Below are 22366 nucleotides of genomic sequence, written 5' to 3'. Positions count from 1 at the left end.
AAGGCTTGCTGTAAAATGGATGGAGAAGGATGAAGATGTGGGAGGATCCGTGTCTGGAAATAGCTCCAGCTGCTGTGTAGAGCTCTCCTGGAACTGGGACCAGTCTTGGAACTGGTCACCAGCACAAGCTCAGGGAAGCTCCAAACCTCACAAGCAGGAGGTCAGGTGGAGATTGTTTTGTGTGGAGATTTCGTGTGACACCACCAAACCTTCAGGAGTCACCACCAAGCTCCTCCATGCGCTGATAAGCAGAATCCTTGGCTGAAAAGCGGCTCCTTTCCCACTTAAGGAAAAAAAAAAACCAAAAAACAAAGGTTCTTAACACATTTATTTTGGCAAGTTTGTATCCTCACAGAGAGCCTGAAAAATATCCCTGACGTTTTTTCCTGCAGGGCTGCTTGGTAGGCTGGGGATGCTGAGGTCACCCCGTCAGCATCTGCTCACAAAGCAAAGGCAGCTCCTCTGTCCCCAGCAGCAGCAGCTTTGCATAGTGAAGACACAGCTCTGAGGAGCTCAGCTCTGGGCTCAGCTGGGGCTTGCTGGCCTTTGGGGTCACCTGTGGTGCTTCCCTCAGGCTCCTCCTGTGTCACTGCCCACCCTGGGGGACCTTTCCAGTGCCTCTGATTGTCTTCCCAAAATGCAGTTCTTGCCCCAAGGATGTTCCAAGGATGGAGAAGGGCTCCAGGTTCAGCTGGTCCAATAGAGGGGACTGGGGGAAAAGGACACTGCCATGGGCTGTGCCTGGAGAGGGGCACTGGGATGCTCTGGGACAGCCCAGGTCTGCACCTCCCTGGGGAAGGGATTCATTGTGACCCTCAGAATGGGCTGCTAGGAACTGGTTTATGCTTCAAAGTTGGGCCCCTCTTGGCTGGGATGTGCTGGTGGTGCTTTCCCTGCAGAGAGCAGTGCTGGAATCAGGCAGAAAAAGGCAAAATTATGATCTTCATAATTATTTTATTTTTCTTGGCACACATTTCATAGGATGGCAGCTGCTCAGGTACAGCAGAAAAACTCAAGAGTGCTGAAAGATCTTGTGCTGTTTTGCTGCAAGTTAAAAATAGGGATTTCAGGATTTGTGTTTTCCAGCGTGAGGCAGTGGATGTTGTAAAGATCCCAGGTCTTTACTGGGACAATCATTCCCTCATGGTTGGTTGTGCTGTTACCCAACAGGATTTGGGTCCTTTTTTTCCCTTTCTTTTCAGTAAAGACATTTCTGGATTCCCTTTTTGATTTTACCCATCTGTTCTCATCAATGTGGAGCTGAAGTGAGGAGAAAATCATCCCTCTTGCTCGAGCGAGGCATTGGTACACGCAGAGCTTTTAAAAAGGCGATAATGTGTTGAAACATAAAATTATACGAGCTGTTATTTTCTTGTCTTCTCATCTCCAGAAATGCTCAGTTCAGATTGGAGCTGAGCATAAAGCAGGGCCTGCAGCTCACCCTTGGGTGCTGTCTGAAAGATCATCATTATCATCATCATCTCTGTGTTGCTGGTGGTGTAACTCGCTCTTTCCCTGCTGAATTTCCATCAGAATTCATCTTGTGAGAATTTCTGTGAGTTCCAGGCCACAAATAAAAGCAAACTGTAATTTTTCAGAGGACGTGTCTAAAATTTGGCGCCACGTGAGGTGCTTCTTTCCAGAGATGAGTAATGTAACAGAAAAGTGTGATTTTAATTAAATTCAGCAGCTTTTGGTATACTCTGATGTGTCTTGTTCTGCACGGGGAGAATTGAGTCTATTCTGCTTTATATAAATGGATTTTGAGGGCATTAATAGTGTGGTTTTATCTCTCAGCACTTGACCAAGATCATTGATGCTGCTCCATCACGGATGGGAACCAGATCTTGGAGATGCTGGAATGAGGGCAGGGCTGGAGAGGCAGCTCTCACCTCTGTGCAGGTCCCTGGTCAGCTCACAGCCACCTCCTGGGGAATTCCTGCTGCTTTAATCTGCCTAATTCCATGAAGCCAGTGAGGGAAGCGTTTTCAGTGCTGTGTAAAAGTCTTGGAAGAAGAAATTATTTTCTTTGGGCAGCTCCAGGAGTGCTCAGGGTGGTGGGCCCAGGATTCCAGAACTGATGGCTGACAGGGGGCACAGTCACAGGAATGGGGTGATCCCCAGTGACTCGTCCTCCTGGAGAAAAAGAGGATGAAAGAAGGAAAGGGGAAGGTTGGAACTACCAAAATGATGTCCTGGGAACAGCCAAAGTCTGAAATGTTGGGTCTGAAGCAGCATTAAACCTCGGCAGTGGGACAGAAGGACTTTTCTGGAAGCATAGGATCTGTGGGGCTGAGAACCCCACTCCCAAACTCCCATGGAAACACAGCCTGAAGCCCAAAACGTTGGTGAAATCAGCATCCTGTGGGTTTCCTTTGCATTGCCATGACTTTTCCTTCAAAACAGAGACGTCAGGGGGGTCTGTACACCCAGCCAGGGGAGCTGGAAGCCCTGCAGGGTGTAATTTCAGACTGTAGATTCCACACCACGGAAATATTTTTCTGCCAGGAGGGTTCAGCACAGCCCTGTCCATCCCAGCAGAGCTGCAGAAACTCCTCTGCACCAGCTTGAGGCTCTGGTCCTTCCCATTATGGGAGAAATCCCTCACAGAAGGGACGGCAGATGGGAGCAGCTCAGGTTTCCCGGGTGTCACACGCTCCACCTGCTTTTTTAAAACACTCAAGTGTTATCCCTGGTCTTAGGAAAACAGGGGGAGATTATCCTGCTGGTGCTGGGAGGGTGGAATCCCCCTCCAGAAAGGGATAAATCACCTCCTTTAGACTCCTGAGGGTGTTAGCACGAGGCTGGAAAACTTCCTTGCAGATCTGCCTGACAAAGCATCTCCACTGAGAGCAGCCTCAAGTGGGAACAGCTCCTTGGGATGGAGTGCCCTGAGTGGGACATTTCCTCCCTCTCTGCTTCTCACCAGGCTTGCTGTTCCCAGGGCTGCTGTTTGACCCCAAGAAATCAGAATGGAGACTGGAAAAACAGTAAATAAACCGTGCTGGGTCCTCCTTGCTCTGTCCCACACGGATTTGAGGCCAAGATGCTGCTGTACAAAATGATCAGACCAAAACTGCCTCATCCCTGCTCTCTGCAGAGGTGAAGAGCTGCCTTCAGTTGCTAGGACAAGGCAGCCCAGATGCTGAGCTATGCTCATAAATAAATAAAGCTCCCTGTTTAGTGCTGTTAGAATTGCAGCCTACCTGGCTATTCCCGTTAAATAATTCAGAGGAAGGAGCAGCCAGGGAGCGTGGAGAGATTCCCTGTGCAGGGATGGATGGTGAGGATGTGGTGTGGGAGGGATCATGGGGCAACCTGAGAGCGAGGGAGGGTGTTTTTTCTTGCATGAGACACCTGGTGAAGTATGAACTGATTTTCCCCGTGGGTGATGGGCTGTGGCAGTGGCTGGCTCTGCCTCTGTCCCGTTTGCAGGCAGCTCTGTGACATCCAGAAAGCCAAAATGTTTTGTAAGATCAAGGGGGTGCTTTGCATCACATGTCAAGCAGCATCATGTGCTGGAAGTCCTGCCCTCCCGAGGAGCAGCTCACTCTAAACTCCACAACAAATTGCTTGGTCTTTTCTTCCCTTTTCAGCTCTAAAACAAACACATCACATCGATCCCACTTCCCTTCCCTCCTCTGATCTCTGAAAGCTGTGGAGTGCTGTGGGGTTTGCCTGTGAAGGAATCTACTTTGGGAGCTTTATTATCTCTTAAGAGCCTGTTCCAGCTCTGTTTGATGGCACTGGGGGCTTTTGCTTTTCATCTGGGGCTCGCAGCAGCCCAGGCACGGCCCTCGAGGATGGACGGAGCAGCAGGTGGTTTTACATGGTGGCCAAGGAAAAAAAGCTGGTGCTTAGCTAAAGATATGAAATAAGAGACATTTTCAAATGAATTTTAATAAACCAGGATCTCTGCAGACCTGTTGGGTTTCAGTAGAGTCAAAATACTCTTTTACTGGTGGGCATTCCCAGCTATACTGAGCTCTTATACATGAAGTTGCAATGTGCCTGGAGGTCTTTAACACTTTTCCAGGGAATCAGGAGCTTTTAGATCTTTTGACTGACAATGTTTTTACCCATTATAATAAAATAAAAAATTAAAAAAAAAATCTCAGAGAAAAAAGAAAAATAAGAATTTTTTTTTTTTTTTTCAATCAGAGATTGGTCCCAAACCAGTTTTTTTGCTGTTGGGGAGCTCATGGCTGGGGAAGTTGCAGAACCTTCACCCACCTGGATGGAGATGCTGCTCCCTGCATGGCTGGGGCCAAGGGTGTGATACATTCTCAGTGAAACCCCTGTGCTTGTGAGATATTAAAACAACTGGGTTAAAAGATCTGCCAGTTGGCTTTTCTTTGTGCTGCCTTTATAGGGATCTGGTGGGGTGGGAGTGAGAGCAGAGCCCTCCACCACATCAAATCCGTGTCTGCAGCCAGCTCAGGTGTGTCCAGTGACAAAAAAATAACCTAAATGGATCTATAAAGGAGCTTAAGTCAAAAGTAGGGAGACATTTCAAATAGTGGCTCTTGGTAGAGCTAAGTTAAATTGTGTTGTTGCACTTAGAACTCCTGGGGAAGAGCAAAGGATGAACAAAGGAAAAACCCAAGGCTTTGTCCAAAAAGCTGCCCTTCAGCTCCAGATTTTGGATGGTCCATTTAGTAACCCTCACCCTGGTGTGACTTCTCCCTCTAATTGCATTCTGAGTCCTTATTTAGCCATTAGCTGCTGCTGCAGGGACACAGGTTATTAATTCCTCCCCTGCCCTGACTTTCACTCACCGGCAGTCAAGGTGAAGCTGGGAGGGCCAGGGGAGCTGCATCCCCATGAAACTGATTAGAAAATATTTTTCTCCCTTTTCTGCCTCCTTGTCTTACTTGTTGGGTTGTGTCACAAGAGCCAATTACACCTCAAGACCAGATTTATGGCTGGAGATGTGCCCATGTGATTTTAATATTCTTTATGGCTCTTTTATTCCTTTCTCTCTGGTGTGGTGAGCGCTGGGGAAGGAAATATCCAAGATTAAGAACAGAAGATGCACGTAAAAGAAAGAGGTCATGCCTTGTGGTGGATTTCATTTTATTGTTGTTGTAACAAGTGATGTTTAAACAGTGTTTAAACTTCTGAGTTCTGACTTCTTGCCAGAGCTTGGCATCCCTTGGCTTTCTCCCTCCCGTGTTGCCACTTTGCACATGGAGGTGTGTTGGAGTCAGAGGCACAGAAAATATTCCCTTATCTGTGCTGACAGGCTCTGATTGCCAAGAGAACACTGAGTTTAACTTAAAACCACGGGGAAAGCTTCTAGAACTAAGTGGAGAAACTGGGAATGTGAGTGTGTAAGTTAGATAGAATTATATTAAATCACTGGATGGGAAAGAGTTTAGGGTTTATGCTATATTAGTGAATAAGAGACAACATGGAGGATTTAGGGCATTGTCCTTTTCTCCTTCTTCTCCTCCTCCTCCTTCTTCTTCTTCTGGGGTTTTTGGGTGATATTAAGGGGTTAGATGAAAGAATCCACATTGAAGGACACAGGTGTCAGGTTATGGGGTTATTAATGAAAATAAGTTACTTGGCATTTCATTATTGGATGGGTTGACACTTAAAAGACCTTGAAGAGATACTTCTCCAGCCATTTTGCACCTTGTTACCCTAGTGTACATAGTTCCTTGTACTCTGTAAATATATAATATAGATAAAGAAAAATAAACATCCTCAGCCCAAATACGCAAACAGTTTCTCTCTCGTCAATCTTGGTCCTGGGGAAAAGATCTGAACCACCAGTGTTGCCCCAACAGATGTGGCTGGACACACCTGAGGTGCTCCTTGTTGCAAAGGCAAAGTTGAGATAGCTGGAATTGTGCTGCTCCATGGCTGGGGTCACCACAGCTCTTTCCCCTCCTGGACTCTGCCCAGGGTTTTAATTGAACTCGCTGCAGCTCTCAGCGCTACTTCAAAATGCTTGGGCTAGAGCTGCTCACTGAAGGAAGGCTGAGGTGTAGCCCGGGAGAGAAAGCAAATTAATGCCAGTGAAAGGATCCAAAAATACCAAATTTTGGGGCTAAGCAGGCCACGTATTAAATCTTCCAGGAGAGGCAATCTATCATGGGCAGGGAGGGCGGGAGGGAAGAGGAGGAAATTGCTCCTGAGTGCAGTTAGAGGTTCACATGGAGCCAGCTTTGCAACTCCACAGCATCCCATCCCTGTGGAGCCCCACCTGCCTTCTCCAGGGTGTCCAGGAGGGATGGGCAGAGCTGTCCTGCTGCCACCTCTCCATGTCCCTGGGCTGGGGCTGGAGCAGGGCTGGCTGTGCCCGTGGGGATGCCCAGCTCCAGCAGAGCCCCAGCCCAGCCTGGCCCTGTGCCAGCAATAATAATACGTGGGGTTTAATTAAAACAGTATTTTTCATCTCCCCCATAGATTATTTGGTTATTGCTTCAGAATGAGCCAAGGAATTCTTGTATTCCCCCCAGTCCCTTCCTCACTCTTTTAATCTGCTTTCACCCCTCCTTTCTTTCTGCCCTTTTGGTGTCCTTTGCCTCTTCTCCAGGGGTTTAACTTTTTTCAGCTGTCACAGGGTTGTTCAGATGAGGAAGCCTGGGGTTCATAAGGACTCATTCATTCCAGTGGGATTGCTGGGAGGTGCCAGTGGGAAGCAGTGCAGAGTGCCCAGCCCTGCCTGGCTAAGCAGGGAAGGAGCTCACAGGTAGAAAGGCTCCATCACTGCAGGAGGAGATGCTTTTCTATCCCAACAAATCCAGCACCAGGCTGGAATTCAGATCCCTGAGTTGTTTGTGCAGCACCAGCTCAGCAGGAAGGGCTCAGCCACGGGGGCTCTGGGGGGCTGTCAGACCATGCAGCTTCTCATGTTGGTGCCCAAGTGCTGCCCTGTGTGCTCAGCCAGCCTCCCCACCTGGATTCTTGTCTTGCCCTGCCAGCTCTGCCCTCGGGAAGCAGCAGAGATGGTGCCATTCCAGAACAAAAATGGATTTACAGTGAATATCTTGTGCTGCTTAGCAGGGTGTTCAGGACTGGGCTGAGTTCAGGGGCTCTGCTGTGAGGGGTGAGGCACCAATATAACCCTGTCATTCCTTTCCTTCCCAGGCCCTTCCCTTCAGAGGAGACCACGGAAAATGATGATGACGTGTACCGGAGCTTGGAGGAGCTGGCGGAGTGAGTGGCCTCACCTTCTCCTGGGAGGGGAAAAGCTGCCGTGGGTTTCCAGCAAAGGCAGATAAAGTTTGACAGCAGGGCTGGGAGAGCCAGGACGGCTGCTTTGATCCTTTGGCCAGGAGATTTTTGTGCTCTGACAAAAGTCCATCTTTTTCTCGTGTAAAGCCCTGGGAGATGTCGCTTTTAATCAGGTTGAGTTGATGAGTGGCTGGATGGGGGGTGAAAGGGGCCAAGCACAGGGGATCCCTCCTCCTCCAAAATCCCAAAATCCTGGGACATAATTCATCCTCTGAGGTGATCCAAGCTGGCTCTGGGCATGAGGTGCCCATTGTGAACAGAGCTGCTTCCCCCCATGGCATTTTTTGGGTGCTGGCACATGGAGCTGCATCCCCCATGTCTGATTTTGTACCACACCAGCAGGCCCCAGGGGAATCAGAGAATAGTTTGAGTTGAAAAGGACTTTAAAGACCATTTCATTCCACCCCTTTTCAATGTGCAGGGACACTTTTGACTATCCCACACTGCTCCAAGCCCATCCAAGCTGACCTTAGACACTTCCAGGGTTCTGGCAGCCGCGTCCTGCCGTGACACCCACCCTGCTTGTCCGTGGTGGGACGTGGGGTGATGCTGCTGCTGTCTCAGTCTGTGTTTATCTGGTTTTTCTGCCCGTGGTGATGATGGAAAAGGCTTTTAAAATCAACCTTGAACTACAACACACACGGTGAAGTGCGGGCACTATTGGAATTCAATGGCAGCATTCCCATCAAGCCAGGGTTTTGCTTATGAAATGCATTCTGCTACATACAGAGGGATGGACTGCATGAGTGGGTATGTGGCTTTATGCAGTTAAATATTATTGTTCCACAACATAAATAATAAGACTCCTTAATCCAATGAGTTCCTTATGGCTTCAGTTATTACACAAGTAAATCATAAATTACCAGCAGAGGGAATGGAGTACCCTGGAATTCCCTGCTTGCTGTTGGCTCCCAGCAGCTGCAGCTTAATAAAATTTTAACTAAGAAAGGGATCCTTTCAAGAATAGCATTTTTTGTGCCCCCTCTCCAAAAGTTCTCAAAATCCCTTTAGTATTGGGGTTTAAAATTCCTGTTTCTCACACACAGATGTGCTTTTAATTGGAGAGAGGTTTGTGTGGGGGCTCTCACGAGAGTGCTGGTGAGGATGGCAGTGCTGGCCTGGGCCATCAGAAAACCTGGAGGTTTATTTCAACTGATTTCCCTGTTCTGTCCCAGATATCCAACATTTAACTTTCCCTGTTTTCCCATTCTCTGCAAAATCCTCTTTTTTACACCTGATTTAGGACTCATGAGGGAAAGGCATGTTGAAATCAGCTGGGATTGCACAAATTCTTCCAGCCAGGCCTGCCCTCACAGTGCACGGAAACACGGCCTACAAAACGGTGTCAGAATTCACCCATAGCTCTAAAATCCCCCAAAACACCCTGGAGAACCCCTCAGCAGGAGTCCTGCTGCTTCTGCTGCCCGTTCTCCCATGGACCAGGGAATTCTGGCTGGAAATGTGCCAGTCCCAGTGGTGTGCCCCAGGCCCTGCTGCCGGGCACTGGCAGCCTGTGGCACTAATGAGAAAGCTCTTTCTTATCTCCTGCCCTCTCCAAACAGCTCAACAAGGGCAGCATTCACTGCTGGCAATGATTCAGTCCATCCAGCATCTCTGCCTTTAACATTGCTGATGATCCAGCAGCCTCAGCAAGATGTGGCTGCAGCCAAAATGCTTTTTTTGGAGGCAAGGAAGTGATTTCCACAGCAGGCAGGGAGGGAAATGACCCAGTGTGTGGAAGGAGCTGCTCCAGCCCTGCCTGTAAAACCAGCAGGGATTTGTCACCTCAAGGTGCCACTCTGCTGTCCCCACAGACCTCAGAGGGACAAGGGTGGGTGTGGAAGGACAATCCTGGTGGGCTCTGTGCCACCAATTCACCCTGGGAGGGAGGAATCCCTCAAAAGGAGCTTTCTTTGGGTGTTGTGCTGTTGGAGAAAGAGCTCAGGATAAACACTGAGTTTTTTGGGGACTGGTAAATGAGGTTTTTTTGGAGAATGTCATAGCAGTTTGGTGTCCCCAGGTTGAGATTTTGAATTCCTGTGCTGCAGAGCCTTTAAAATGTGAACATATTTGTGATGGAGGTGTTGATTTCGGGGGCAGAAGGAACCAGGCTTTGTCCCTGTTGTCCCCATGATGTTCTAAAGAGTGACAACCTTTATTCTGGGAACTCTTTTAGCACAGAGGAGCTCTGGGACAAAAGCCAGTGCCAGGGCTGGACAGGGGATGCAGGAACAAGCTGGGTGTGCAGTCATGGGGCAGCTACAGGGTGCTGGTGTGTTTAAAGCATGTTTAAGCCTTGATGACCCCATTGTGATTTCACCTTTGGGATGTTGTAGGGATTAATTCCAGCTCCAGACAGATCCTCAGCCAGCAGATCAAGGCACATAATTGCCTGGAAACAGCTATTTAGTTCTAAAAAGATCTCAAACAATTGGTGCTGGAAAGGGGAAGGGAAGCTAAAAGGCTATCAGGGGAGCTGGGAAGTTCTCAAATTCCCTGTTTTCAGCCCTCTGGCCCCTCGGTTTGCTGTGTCCTGGGCCAGATGGCAGCTTGCAGCCAGCCTGGGCAGATGGCAAGGGCTGCTCGCATTGCACGTGGTGCCTGATCAATGCTGTGAGGAGCAGTAAAGGCACAATTGGCCTCTGCTGCCTGATTTATTCCAGCCTGCTCCATGCCAGACCCTGGAGCAGCCGGTTTGGGGGGAGTTTGTCCATGAAATGAGCTGGGTGTTGCAGCCAGCAGCGTGTGGGTTCATCCTCTGGAGCCTGTGCCCCCATGTCAGGGACAGATCAGTGACCCTTGTCCTGAGGATGCTCCTGCAGATCCCCAGGGACGGGAGCTGCTGCTTCCCACATGGCTGTGGCTGCTGGGAACTGATGTCAGGAGGCAATTATCCACCTTACTGCCCTGCCAACTGCTTTTCCATCCCCCTTTATGGCTCTTTCAGCTGCTCCAAACCATCCTGGTACCTCAGAGTTATACTTAACATTTCACCTAAATTTTCTCCGCTGCCACTTGGGCTCTCTCCAGTTATTTTGTCTCATTAAATTTATAAGAGCGATTAATCCTGGCCCTCTTTATATCCCCCAGAGCCTTTTTTATGATGAACCTTCTCCACTTCATGGCACTGTCCCTCTGCAGTGACACAATTAGGTAGATCACACAGGGCAGATTTTGGGTTATTTGTTGGCTATTTGAAGAATTCAGAGACAGGCAGAAGTTCTGTGAATGGTTTGATGTGAAACATTTAATTTGCATAGCTTTTTACCTTTGTTTTCTCTTTTTTTTTTTGAGGAGTTGTAGTTGCATAAAGGACCAAATAAGTGTTTTAGGCAGAGCAGGTCCCCACCAAACCCTACCCTTGGAGAGCTTTGTCTCACAGGTTGATGTCAATATCCCCTGCTCTTGTTTGGAGCTGCAGCTCACTGAGAATTTGTCCCTGACAAATTTACTGGGATAATTGTGTATTCCCAAACATTCCCTCCTCAAAAGGGAAAGTTTCCTCCTCAAAAGGGGGGAAGGAGATCTGCTAGGCCACAATTTCTCAAGTGATGCCTCTTATGGGCTCAGTTTCTTGCTGAAGTTTCTCCTGCTTCTCTCACTACTCTGTCACCAGCATTGCCCCCCTCACATCTTCCAAAATAGTGCTGTGATCAGCAGAATTTCTCAAATGCATTAATAAAAGTAACAAGCTCAGGAGCCAAGGTGAGATGATAAGTTAGCTGCCACTTTTCTCATTATTTTTGCGGTGTTGGACAAACCAGGCACAACAGCCCCTCAAATAAATGGCTCTGTGGTGCAGGCATCTGTCCTTCTGTGTCACTCATATTGATTTTTACACATCATATTTTTGCAGTATGATTTCTAGGATCATACTGGTGGCTGTAACCGTGAGAGGCTTTTTCTTGGGATCAGAATATTCCACTCGGAATGGGGAATGTAAGACCCAAGCAGAATAGATGGGAAAAGGATTCTGCTATTTCCAGATGAGTGTCTCCATCCAAGTCCAATCTGAGTAATTAAAACCCTGCAAGATCTCCAGTCCTGTGGCTGCACATCTTGCACTCCCTCACCCTGAAACCTAAGCCTGCCAGATGTGCTGCAAATTTAGGGTTCTGCTTGTCCTCTCTGGCAGAATGAGGGGGCTGGTTGGAGGAACTGTATTTATAGCTGTGAGTGCAGAGGGAGAATGAGAAATTTGGGATTACTGGGACAGACTGGAGCCTCACAGCTGCTGGGCAGAGACCCTGCAAATGCATCCCAGCCTGGGCCTGTGGTGGCTCTGAAATCTTCTGGCTCTTAACTTTGGTGACAGGACTGGAAATTTGAGGCTGTCTCTTAGTTGTCTTATTTTAGCTCCTTCTGTCCTCTCCTGCTCCTTTTTTTGCTGTTCCTGGTGGTTCTGGCTCTTTCCTCAGCATGGTTTGGACAGAGTTTTGGTGTGGTGGGTTTGTCATGAGGGTTTGTCCTTGAATTCTTGAGGCTGGTACAAACTCATCAGCTTCCCACAGCAGCTTTTATGGGTGGAGAGGCTCTTCAGTGGCCCTGAAATCCATCAGAGCTTCCTCACTTACCCCCAGTGTCATTGCAAAGATGAGGTGCAGGGTTCCTTCAGCACGGTGGATCTGCTGCATGTCATTTATCAGGCATCACAGACTGTCTGTGCCCATGATCCTTTCCAAGCCCAGCCATTCTGTGATTCCATGGACTTGCTGCTTCCCTTTCCCTCGTTCCAAGGCAGCATCCTGGCACCAGTCCCTGTGTTCTGGGAGCTGCTCCTTGGCACGGCTGCTGCCTGACCAGGTGGGTGTTAGTGCAGAGCACGGCCAGTGAGGCAGAGCTCAGCCAAAAGCATTGTTTTTGCCTGAAATTGCCTTAGATATGAAAAGCTTTATTCATTATCAGCTTTTCTGGCTTGGCAAGATGCTGCCAGCCCAAAGCTGGTGACATCCATCCCAATAACAGTAATTGCAAATGCTGGTGGTCACTCTGAAGGGCAGCTAAAATCCCTTTCCTAACCCCAGAGCTGTCAATGAATCTCCTAATCCGAGCAGTAGATCGTGGGCTCTGATACCCACGGGTAACTCACAGACTCTGCTGCTTTTATTGAAGGAGTAAATCGGTTTTCTTTGTGAGGAACGAGGTGATCTGGCTTTCCCTGCTGAAGTTGTTCCGTCTGCCCATGATATGCTTGGGGTGCTGAATTTATCACCTGAATTCAGTGTCTCCTGAGGTTTTCACTGGCTAAAATCTCTCCAATCCCTGTTTTAAGGCAGGGAGGGTGTGTATTTTCAGCAGTGTGGGGACAGGTGAGGATCAGTGTGTGCAGAGCAGAGATGTCAACATCCCTACGGCGCCGTGGGAGCTTGGCTGCTCCTGGGCTGCTCCAGGAGAGGCTGATCCTCGTGGTTTACTGCTCTCCATAATAACTGGCAGCCTCTGGTGTTTCTCAGAGATGCACTGAGAATGTGTTTTAATAAACACCAGACTGCTGGATGACGGTGATGTTGTAATACTGCCATGGCTGTTTGGTTTAGGGAGCTCTGGTGCTTCTCCCCAAAGCTCTGGAGTGGAGCTGTCTTTCTAGGTGTCCCCAGGATGTAGGAATAGTTCCTATTTTTTTTTCCCCAAACCAGAAACTGGAGCAGAGAAGGGCTTGTCAGGAAGGAGTGGAGCAGTGAGGCTCAGCCCCTCATTAGAGGAATGGGAGCTGTGAGGTGCTGTCAGGACGTGGCCCCACGTGGTGGGTGCGGCGTTTGTGTCCAAGGGCTGTTGGCATTTCTGTGGCCAAATCTGCTGGGAGACATTTCTTTCCTGGTGGTCCAAGTAGGGCCAGGCCTTGGGGCATCCAACCTTCTCCAGTCTCAGCCTGAGACTGAGCAAAACCCACCTGAGGACGTGGCTTTAGGGGTGATTGTGGTGGTGCTGGGTTCAGGTTGAAGCAGATGTTCTTGAAGGCCTCTCCCAGCCCTGATGATTCTGTGAAAGCCCCTTCAGCATCACGTGCTGCCACCTGGGCTTCTCCCAGTGTGTGCCCACCATGCTCCAGAGCTCGTGGCTTCTTGGAGAGGGAGAAAAGGAGAATTTGTCCAGTCTGGGAACAGCAGCACCAGGCTGGGGACAGGCCGTGCCAGGCTCTGAGCATGTGGCACCTGCCTGTGTGGGAGAGCAGTTCCAAGTGATGCTCAGGGGCACTTCAGGATGCCATCTTCTCCTCTGCATGTATCCCAAAGCAGTTCCCAAGCTTTTCCAGGGATGGGGATCCCTCACTTCAAGCAGGCCCTGCTCCAACAACAGCATCACCCCAGCCCTCTCTTGGTCACGTCAAAGCCAGCTGAGCTCCTGCTGGTGACACCAACCCAACCACATGTTCCCAAGAACCCTCCAGCCAGGGAAATGATGTATAGAGAGACAGCCAGCAACCCAAGAGGTGTGGGCAGGGAGATCCATCAGGAGCTGGGAGTGTCTGGCTCAGGATGAGAATATAAATATTGGTGCAGATAATAACAGCGACGCCTGGGAGGGGGAAGATGGATCACCAGCTATTAGTGGGCATTATTGCAGCAGCTGCAATGCATCACCCAGGAAGAATGGGATGGATACATCATGCCAGTGTATTTATTTAAAATCACCAAACTTTTATTAAATAAATCTGTTTGTGTAAATAGAAAGGGCTGTATTTAAGCAGAGAAATAAAGCCTGGTTTTGCAGGCAGATGTTCTCTGCTGCTCCCTGATATGTAATAGAGAGATGTTGAGTGTCACACTTGGAGCACAGCTTTACACCTAAATTTATTTGTATGCAATTAATACCCCACACAGCTTGTAAAATATGCAAATGCTGTTTGATATTCCAGCATTTCACACTGTCCTGATCCTGTGGGATTCACTTCAGTGGGAGCTGTTAGCAGCCAGCACCTGTAGATCTAAGCACTGGAATTATTATTGTTAATTGGTATTTAATATGGGCTGAATTTTCAAAAGTGTTCCAAGGCTGAGGAGCCCCTGGGAGGGGTGTGAAGGCTCAGATGATAATTAATTACTGAACACAATCACCTTTAGCACAACCTGGGCACCACAGCTCTGGGATGCCTTTGAATCCTGGAAGTGCAGGGGCAGCTCAAAAGTGATGGGGCTGGTTCTCAAAATGTGGCATTTTGCTGCTTAGTTTCTCTCTGCTGTAAATGTTGTTATTGGCCTCTGCCCACTGAGCTGAGTGTCTGATGAGATTGCCTTATGGTGGCCAGGAGAGCCTCCTACTCCTCTGGGAAATCCTCTGGATTAAAAATCACCCAGCTGCCCATCAGGGCAGGGATTGGGCTCTGTGGGAGTCGGTGCCTCACTCAGATAACTGGAGGTGCATTTAATGCAGAGCATTTAAAGCTGGATGGAATGCCCAGGGCTGGCTCCAGGCTTTGCCATGGGTCCTGCACAGCCCCAGGGGTATTGGTTCATCAGGCAAGGGATGCTTCTCCTACTGCTCAGAGACTTTGGGTGAGTGTTTAATATCTGCTCCTGCTTTGGGTGGATCTGGGCTCCCACAGTAGTTTGCACCCCTGGCTGGGGGAAGGGGATGGGTTTTTGGTCCAAAGGAAAGTTTTCAGTGAGGAAAAGCAACATCAGATCAAGAGCAAACCCTGAGCCTTAAGCAGACCAAAATCCAACCCTTAAAGTGAATTCTCTGAGCATGAGATGAAGTCAGTGATGCAAGAGCTGCTCCTGGTCCTGGAGGGGAGATTGTGGGCACCTTTGGAGCAGCTGGAGCTGGAGCTGTTGGCTCTGGTGGCTCAGATGGTCCCGCTGGGTGCTTGGCTGGCAGATCCATCTCAGCTGGGCCCATTAGTGCCGAGCAAAAGCTCTGCAGGGCAGGGCTGGCAGCCCAGGGTGGTGTGGGCATCGTGGGCATGCCTGGCACAGGGCACAGAGCAGTTCTTGGCTGTGATCCCTGCTCGTGCTGAGCAGCGTTCCACCTTTCCCAGCCTCCAGCGAGCGGAAAGAAATGCGCAGCAGGCAGTGATCCGGGAAAAACAGAGAGCATGGATTCTCACAGAACTTTCTCATTGTGATTCTCCTTCCTCCTCAGTGCCTGATGAAGTGATGGTGAACATCCCCTCGTTATTATCCCTGACTCCTTCTCCTTCTTGTTGCAGTGAGCACGATCTGGGGGAGGACATCTACGACTGCGTCCCCTGTGAGGATGAGGGTGATGATATCTACGAGGATATCATCAGAGTGGAAGTTCAGCAGCCCATGGTAACAACTCAGCTGCATTTTTCCAGCTGCACCGCGGTGGGAGGGGGAGGGAGGGGGTTCCAGGAAGGAAATAACTCCCTGCCACTGGTAGGTGATGCTGCAGGGAAGGGAATTGCTTCGAGTCGCTCCTCGAAACCGAGCGCTAAGAAAGGAGAAGTGCAGGGGGATGGCACCAGCCCAGAGGGGCTCTCCCAGGAGTTTCCCAGCCCAGCCTGTCATCTGCAGGAGTCTGGGGAGGAGGAAGGGGAAGGGAGACCTAACAAGCCCTAAAAGATAAGCTAAAAATAGGACTTTGCTGCTGAGGCTGTGTCACGCCTGCTCTGTCAGCCAGAGGTGCCGCCGGTATTTTTAGGTCGGGGTGACAGATCTGTGTGTGAGGGATCCAGCAGCTGTCTGTGCCTGCTGCTCCTTCCTGGACAGCTCAGAGCAGGAAGATCTTTACACTGGAGCTTTCTGGGGCAGCAGGGACCCGTGTGGTGTTAGGGACAAGCAGCTATCCCTGTTTGTCACCCCTAAAAAGCTTTTGCTGATGGAGAATCCTGGTTGTGAGGCATGGACAGCATCGTGGAGGGACTTGTGATATCTCCAAGGGCTCTGAAGCAAGTATCACGCTCCATGGATGAGCCAGGGAGGTGTTGGTGGCTCTTGCACCTCCCCAGAGGTGCCCACAGCCCTACCAGTGTCCCCAGCACTGATGCAGGGCTGGAGAGGAGCTTCTCCAGACTGTGACCTTCCAAATTTTCTCCCCTGCTCCAGTATCTGCCACCCCCAGGCTTAGTTCAGACTGTAATTACTCTCCTCTGGTTCACACAGCACACACCTCCCTGGAACAAAGCAGGATCAATGGACAAGTTCAGTGATCAATTAGATCCCTGGGGCAGGACGTGGCTGAGCCTGGGGATGCAGGGCTGCATCCATGGATGGCTGTGCTCTGATTCCTCCCCTCTCCCAGCTTGGCTGGGATTGGGACAAAGATAAAAAAACCCTAATTCCATCCCTTCACACCGTGTCTGCAGCTGGAGGAGCTCCCTGCACACCAAAACCCCCTCTGGATCAAGGAGCTGGGCCCAAAATATTCCTACTGATCCTGCCAAAGTGCTTGGATCTGGAGTCAGCACAGCTTATTGCCCACCAGTGGCTTTTGCCACCAGTTGCAGAAGCCATTTGGCCCAAGAGCTGCCCCTGGGGAAGGTTTTGACAGGAACTTTTTGCATAAACGGGGAAAATGGGGGAAGCTCCAGCAGCCAGGTAATACAGGATTAAGGTCAGTGGAACTGGCAATTTTTCACTGTCATCTCCACACCATTTTATGTTTTCTGCTGAGCAGTGTTGGAGTTGAGAGCTGCCCTTTCCCTTCCCTGAGCAAAAGAGTCTATTTTTAATATATCTGCAAAAAACCTGAACTTTCTGGGTAACATTTGTTGCAACAGCAAGTGTGTGATGCTAATGGCTTCTTGTATTTCTGCATGCTTCAGATTAGATACATGCAGGTAAGATGAATTGATTAAAATCTGGGGTTTCAAGCACCTGGCAGCTCCCAGCTGTGAGTTGTGAGGGGCTGGACAGAGGGGCTCTGTTCCTGTGCATGATCCATAAAACCCCATCACTGAACTCCCTCCCAAATTCGGATTCTGCCCTGCCAAGTGCAGCAGCTCCCAACACGTGGTCCCAGCTTTACAGAGCAGAAGTGATTCCCAAGAGCTGGGGCTTTGGGAAAAGCACATTTTATCAGATTTTACTTAAAATCATCGGAACTGGCAACCCTGGCCAGGGGTTTCTATAAATCTAACATATTATTTGTGACCCACTCAGAATCTGTTGTGTCATCTTAAGCAACAGCAACAAAAAAATTTAAAAAGGGAAAAAACAGCCTTTATCTCTTATTATTATTCTTCAAGTGAGTGTCTTTGGAGGTGTGGATGTAACAAATGCAAAAAATGCAGTGCTTCCCATGTTGAAACATATTTAATAACACAGCCAGGGTTCCTCCTTATATTTTTGGATAAAAATAGCTCCCTTTAGCATAAGGCAGTAGTGGTTCTCTCCTGGCTTTCCAAACTTGTGCTGGGTTGCTGTAAGTGGGGACTGAGCCCCACCAGCTTGCTGGACCACCCTTAGGACCACCTGACCAGGCCTTACTTTTCCTTTCCCTAGAAAATGGGAATGACAGAAGATGACAAAAGGAATTGCTGCTTGCTAGAAATCCAAGAAACTGAGGCCAAATACTACAAAACACTTGAAGATATAGAAAAGGTGAGAACTGAGACCTGTTTTCCCCAGCAGCCCTGGATCCCACATGAATTGTGCTGGGCTGGTTTTTGCTCCCTGGGCTGGCAGATGCGAGGAGGCAGGATGGATGGAGGAAGACAGGAGAGGAGGGGAATCCACAAAAGCCAGGCTGACAAGCACAGATGTGCAGCCTGAAAGAGCCAAAAGCAGCATCTTCTTTTTCTGATTGCTGTAGATTAGAACCAGGCTGAAAATCCTCCTGCTGTGTCCCCCTGTCCTGGGGTAAGAATCTCCCACTCCTCCCTCAGCCAGGCCAGGTTTGCTGATAAGAGCTGTGTTTGCAGATATCTCTTATCACTCTGATTGCCACCGAATAATTCCTTTATTCCAAGTGCTGAAGCAATGCTGACTTGCCATTGAAGCTAATTGGATTAAAAGGAACATTCTGCTGCCTAAATTTGCGGGGTTTTAATTGGGTTTGATGAATTATTGTGGCGCCTTTCTTTTGAAAACAAATAAAAGAGAACACCTCAGCGAGGCAGTGGAGTCGTGGATGGAGGCTGGAGGTGATTCCTGCTCTGAGGAAAGCAGCAGGAGGGAAGAACAATAATGAAAATCAAGCTGCCATTTCTGATCACCCTTGATGCTTTTGTTTCTTCCCCTTCTGCCAGTCTTTCCTTCTGTCTGCTGAAGCTGTGAGCAAAACTGGAAAAATGGAAGAATGTTTCCCATTTTCCGGGAAAATGTCCCAATATATTTGTCATTTATGTTTCCAAGGAACCCTCGTTCCTTGGAAACAGCCACAGCCCTCTGGTTCAGTAGAAAGGAAGAGTTAAATTATTGCTTTCATATCAATTAAAGCTTGCAAAGGCTTTGCAGGTCCTGGTGTGTTGGTGGGTGGGAGTTCCCCCTCTTGGGTGTGTTGTACTTGGGGTTTTTTTGGAGTCCCAGGTCACGTAGATGTTCCTGTTAATATGAATTTGTACAGAAAGGCATTGCCCATGTAATCACATTATCACTGCCTTCTCAAGGGCAAAATTCCAGGGAGATCAAGAGCTGGGAAGATGCTTCAGTGCAGCCAAAGAGAGGTGAAGGAGCTGAGTGCATTTCACCCCCCTGCAGCAGGTTTAGCAGGGGAGGGGGCTGTGGGCACCCATAGGTGGGGGTCTTGCACCTTCCCACCCCTGGAAATGCTGTGGGAGCTCAGGGATGAGGCACTCATGGGAATTCCTGCCTCCCACTTCTATCCCTGGTCATCCTCTGCAAATGCTTAAACTCATTAAAACCTGCCCAGGTAAACTCAGCTGGTGAAGCAGAAAATATAAATCACTTGCACAGCCTCGTTCTCTCCTCTCCAGTGCCTCAGTCCCATTTCCTTTTCTCCCCTGCAGAACTATATGAACCCTCTGAGACTGGTACTGACTCCCCAGGACATGGAAGCTATTTTTATCAATTTGGAGGTAACATCGTGGGCATTGTGCCTTTAATCTTTGTTCTTTTCACAGCAGCTCAGCCCTCTCCCTGCTTAGGAGGAGGTTTTCTGATTTCCTGTTAGATTTGTGCATTCACTTGGAGAGCTTCAGCCTTTCATGTGCTGTGGAGCTTAAACTAGTTTAGGAGACATTCTTTAACACTCAGTTTTAAAGGTGGGGAATATGTGAAATCTAGGTAAGAAAACACTTCTGTCTAGTGGATGTTTCAGGGCTGGGGCTCTGGATTTTAGCTGATTTAGATGATTTGGGTGATGAAGGGATTTATTTCTACTCTGGTTTGCAAGGGTCTAGGTGAAAACCTGTCATCTCCTCCACTCCTTCCATCCCATCTCCTCCTCCCTCCCCATCCTGGGCATTTCTCACAGTTTAACCTCGGATGGAATTACACCCCTGTCCTCCCGACCAGTCAGGGCTGCATCCCACTAGAACAACTTCCTTTAAAAACACCGAAAAGAGGGAAAAGCCCTGCCTGATGAAGGAGTGAAGGTGCATTTCTTTAGGCTCTGTTTGCCCACCTGCTTTGAATGTGTTTAAAATATTGACTGTTGCTTGGTTTTAGGACCTAATTAAAGTGCACTTCAGTTTCCTGAGAGCCATCGATGTCTCGATGATGTCTGGAGGAAGCAGCCTGGCAAAAGTGTTCCTGGAATTCAAGGAGAGGTAAAGGAATTCTGGGCTTCAGGCAGCTCCAGTTTCAACAGATTTGGATTAATATTTTTGGAGATTTAAACAGAGTTTTTGTTACTCTCTGCCTTTTCACTCTCTACTATTGCCTGAAAGGAGGTTGGAGCCAGGTGGGGATGTGTCTTTTCTCCCAAATAACAACAGGAAAAGAGGAAATGGCCTCAAGTTCCACCAGGGGAGGTTTAGAATGGATATTAGTGAAAATTTCTTCACTGGAAGGGCTGTCAAGCACTGAAACAGGCTGTCCAGGGAAGTGCTGGGGTCACAACTCCTGGAAGTGTCCAAAAATCGTGTGGCTGCGGTGCTCAGGGACATGGTTTAGTGGCAGTGCTGGGTTAATGGTTGGACTCAGAGGTCTTTTCCCACCTTAATGATTCTGTGTTTCCAGAAATGCCTTTGACAGAAGCCCAGGTTTGATTCCTCCACAGCAAAATGCTCTCAGGCAGCTGCACCATCACTCAGTGCTGACATGAAGCAGCCAAATCCAGCCACAGCTGCCAGGCCAGGCAGGGCAGGGGCTGCCTGTGACCCACCAGGCTCAGTGGGGTGGCTCCCTTGGGTCCTGGCTCCTGCAAGCCCCTGGCTGCACCTGGATTCTCCTCGAGCTCAGCTTCCCGTGGGAGACTGAATATCCAGTGTGTTTGTGGGGGACACATGTGAGGGGATGAAGATGGGAATATTTGTGTTGTGGTGAGCTGGAATGGAGTAAAACCTCAGTGCCCTTCAGGGCTGTGATGTGGTGACTCCTGTGCAGGGGAGATTCGGCCCTGCTCAGATCAAAGTGATTCCTCACTCTCAGAGAATCTCATATTTGGCACAGAGCTCATCCTGCACCTTGTGCACGATGAATAAATGTAAAAGTTTCTTTCACAAACAGAACAGAATCAATCCTGAGTTTTGGCAGCTGCAAGCAGGAGCACCCCAGCGCACAGAGATAAGGTTGATAAAAGCCTTTAATATCCTTAATACTAATCAAAGGGTGATTTCATTGTGGAATGGTGCCAGGCTGTTATTTCACTGTGATTAAACCAGTGTCTAGACACAGAAATGCCATTCAGAAGTCAATAACTCCAGAAATACCATCTGCATTAATAACACACCGTGAGGTCACATCTTCCATCATTCATGGGGCCTCTTGTTACAAAGGGCATTTATTTTCTGGATTAAATTAAAAAAAATAAATATTCCAATGAAGAATGCAAATAATTTTAAAATCCTCATCAAACTCACTTAGGTGATTCTGATCTCCTAATTCCTGGCTCAGCTCCATGCATGCCAGTGCCATCCCTGGGGCAGAGCTGGGGACACAGGGAGCAGGGAGGGGACAGGGGAGGAGTTCTGAAGGTGACACTGACAGGGAGATGCTGTGGCTGTGCAGGAGCACGAGGCTTGGTTTTGAGTCATTAAATCAATGTTTTCTTCTGTTAATGTGCTGGTGGGGGCTGGCAGAATGCTTGGAGCTGGTGAGTTCCGTGCAGATGGGTGAACCAGCTGACCCCCTTCCTAAGGGAGCTTGCAAACAACTTCCCCTGGAAAGATGTGAGGGAAGGAGCCACACCAGCTGTGAGGTGGTGATGGTGGATCTGAAGCTCTCTTCAGTCTCTTCAGGGGTTTTGGGGACATCAGTGCTGTAGGAAACTGCTGCTCAAGGAGGGTTTTGCCTTGGAGGAGTCCCTAAAACCAGATTGTTTGGGATGAAGGGTTTGGAGCAACCTGATGTAAATAGGCAGAGTCCTTTCCTACATCAGGAATTCCACATTTTACAGCAAGGGAATTCCAGTACAGGAGGAGGAGACAGTGAACTCGCTGGGGAGACAGGGTTGTCCCACCAAGAGAGGAGCATGGACCTCCAGAGTCCCTGCTTGGGACCTTCCTCCGTCAAATCTATCCATGACAAATAATTCCTGCTTCCCTCCACAGATCTGGAGACATTCTGGCAAAATGATTCATTGCTCCTTGGCTTTGCAGGGGTGTTTTTTAAGGAAATAGTTTGTAAATCTCTTTCTCTGGAAGCCAGAGGTTTGAATTTATGCTCCTGAAGCCTTTTTGAAGCTCTCCCCGTGCTGGCAAGGTAGATATTATTGTGCCTGTGCAGAAGTTGTCAGGGGGAAAAGGTAGAAGAATAATCTCTATTGGCTGTGGCTCTGCTGGGGCTGTGGCTCCATAAATCTCTTTATTCCCTTCCCTATGGTGTGTGAATGTCCCATATTTATGGAGCAGCGCTGGGTCAGTGGTTCCCAGGTCATCTCCATCGAGAGATGAGGCTCCCAAATAATGGATGGGTTGGAGTTTGTGATGGAAGATGTGTCTTATCAGCAGCAGAACAGTTAATGGCCAGGAAGGGGGAGAAAACCCAAACCTGTCAGGCAGGATTAATGAGGGGAGTGAGGGAAAAGGGGGAATCCATGACAAAACTGCCCTCTTTTGTCAGTGTTTAAATTTATAACCCAGGGTGTCCAT

The 22366-nt window shown here is 48.9% G+C and overlaps 1 protein-coding gene across 1 annotated transcript in view; it reads left to right on the top strand.

The window, feature by feature from the left end:
- Nucleotides 1-22366, top strand: part of VAV2 (vav guanine nucleotide exchange factor 2) — a 122799-nt gene that overhangs the window by 80556 nt on the left and 19877 nt on the right. The window contains exons 4-9 of the mRNA XM_086858837.1: nucleotides 7102-7170; nucleotides 15398-15500; nucleotides 16976-16990; nucleotides 17655-17753; nucleotides 19121-19189; nucleotides 19782-19882. Of these exons, the coding sequence (XP_086714963.1) occupies nucleotides 7102-7170; nucleotides 15398-15500; nucleotides 16976-16990; nucleotides 17655-17753; nucleotides 19121-19189; nucleotides 19782-19882 (456 nt within the window). The remainder of the gene's footprint in view (nucleotides 1-7101; nucleotides 7171-15397; nucleotides 15501-16975; nucleotides 16991-17654; nucleotides 17754-19120; nucleotides 19190-19781; nucleotides 19883-22366) is intronic.

Source organism: Cyanistes caeruleus, chromosome 20 (assembly GCF_971803275.1).
Source record: "Cyanistes caeruleus chromosome 20, bCyaCae1.hap1.1, whole genome shotgun sequence".
Lineage (NCBI taxonomy): Eukaryota > Metazoa > Chordata > Aves > Passeriformes > Paridae > Cyanistes > Cyanistes caeruleus.
The sequence above is the reverse complement of the archived record's forward strand: the minus strand, read 5'-3'. Positions and strand labels throughout refer to the sequence as shown.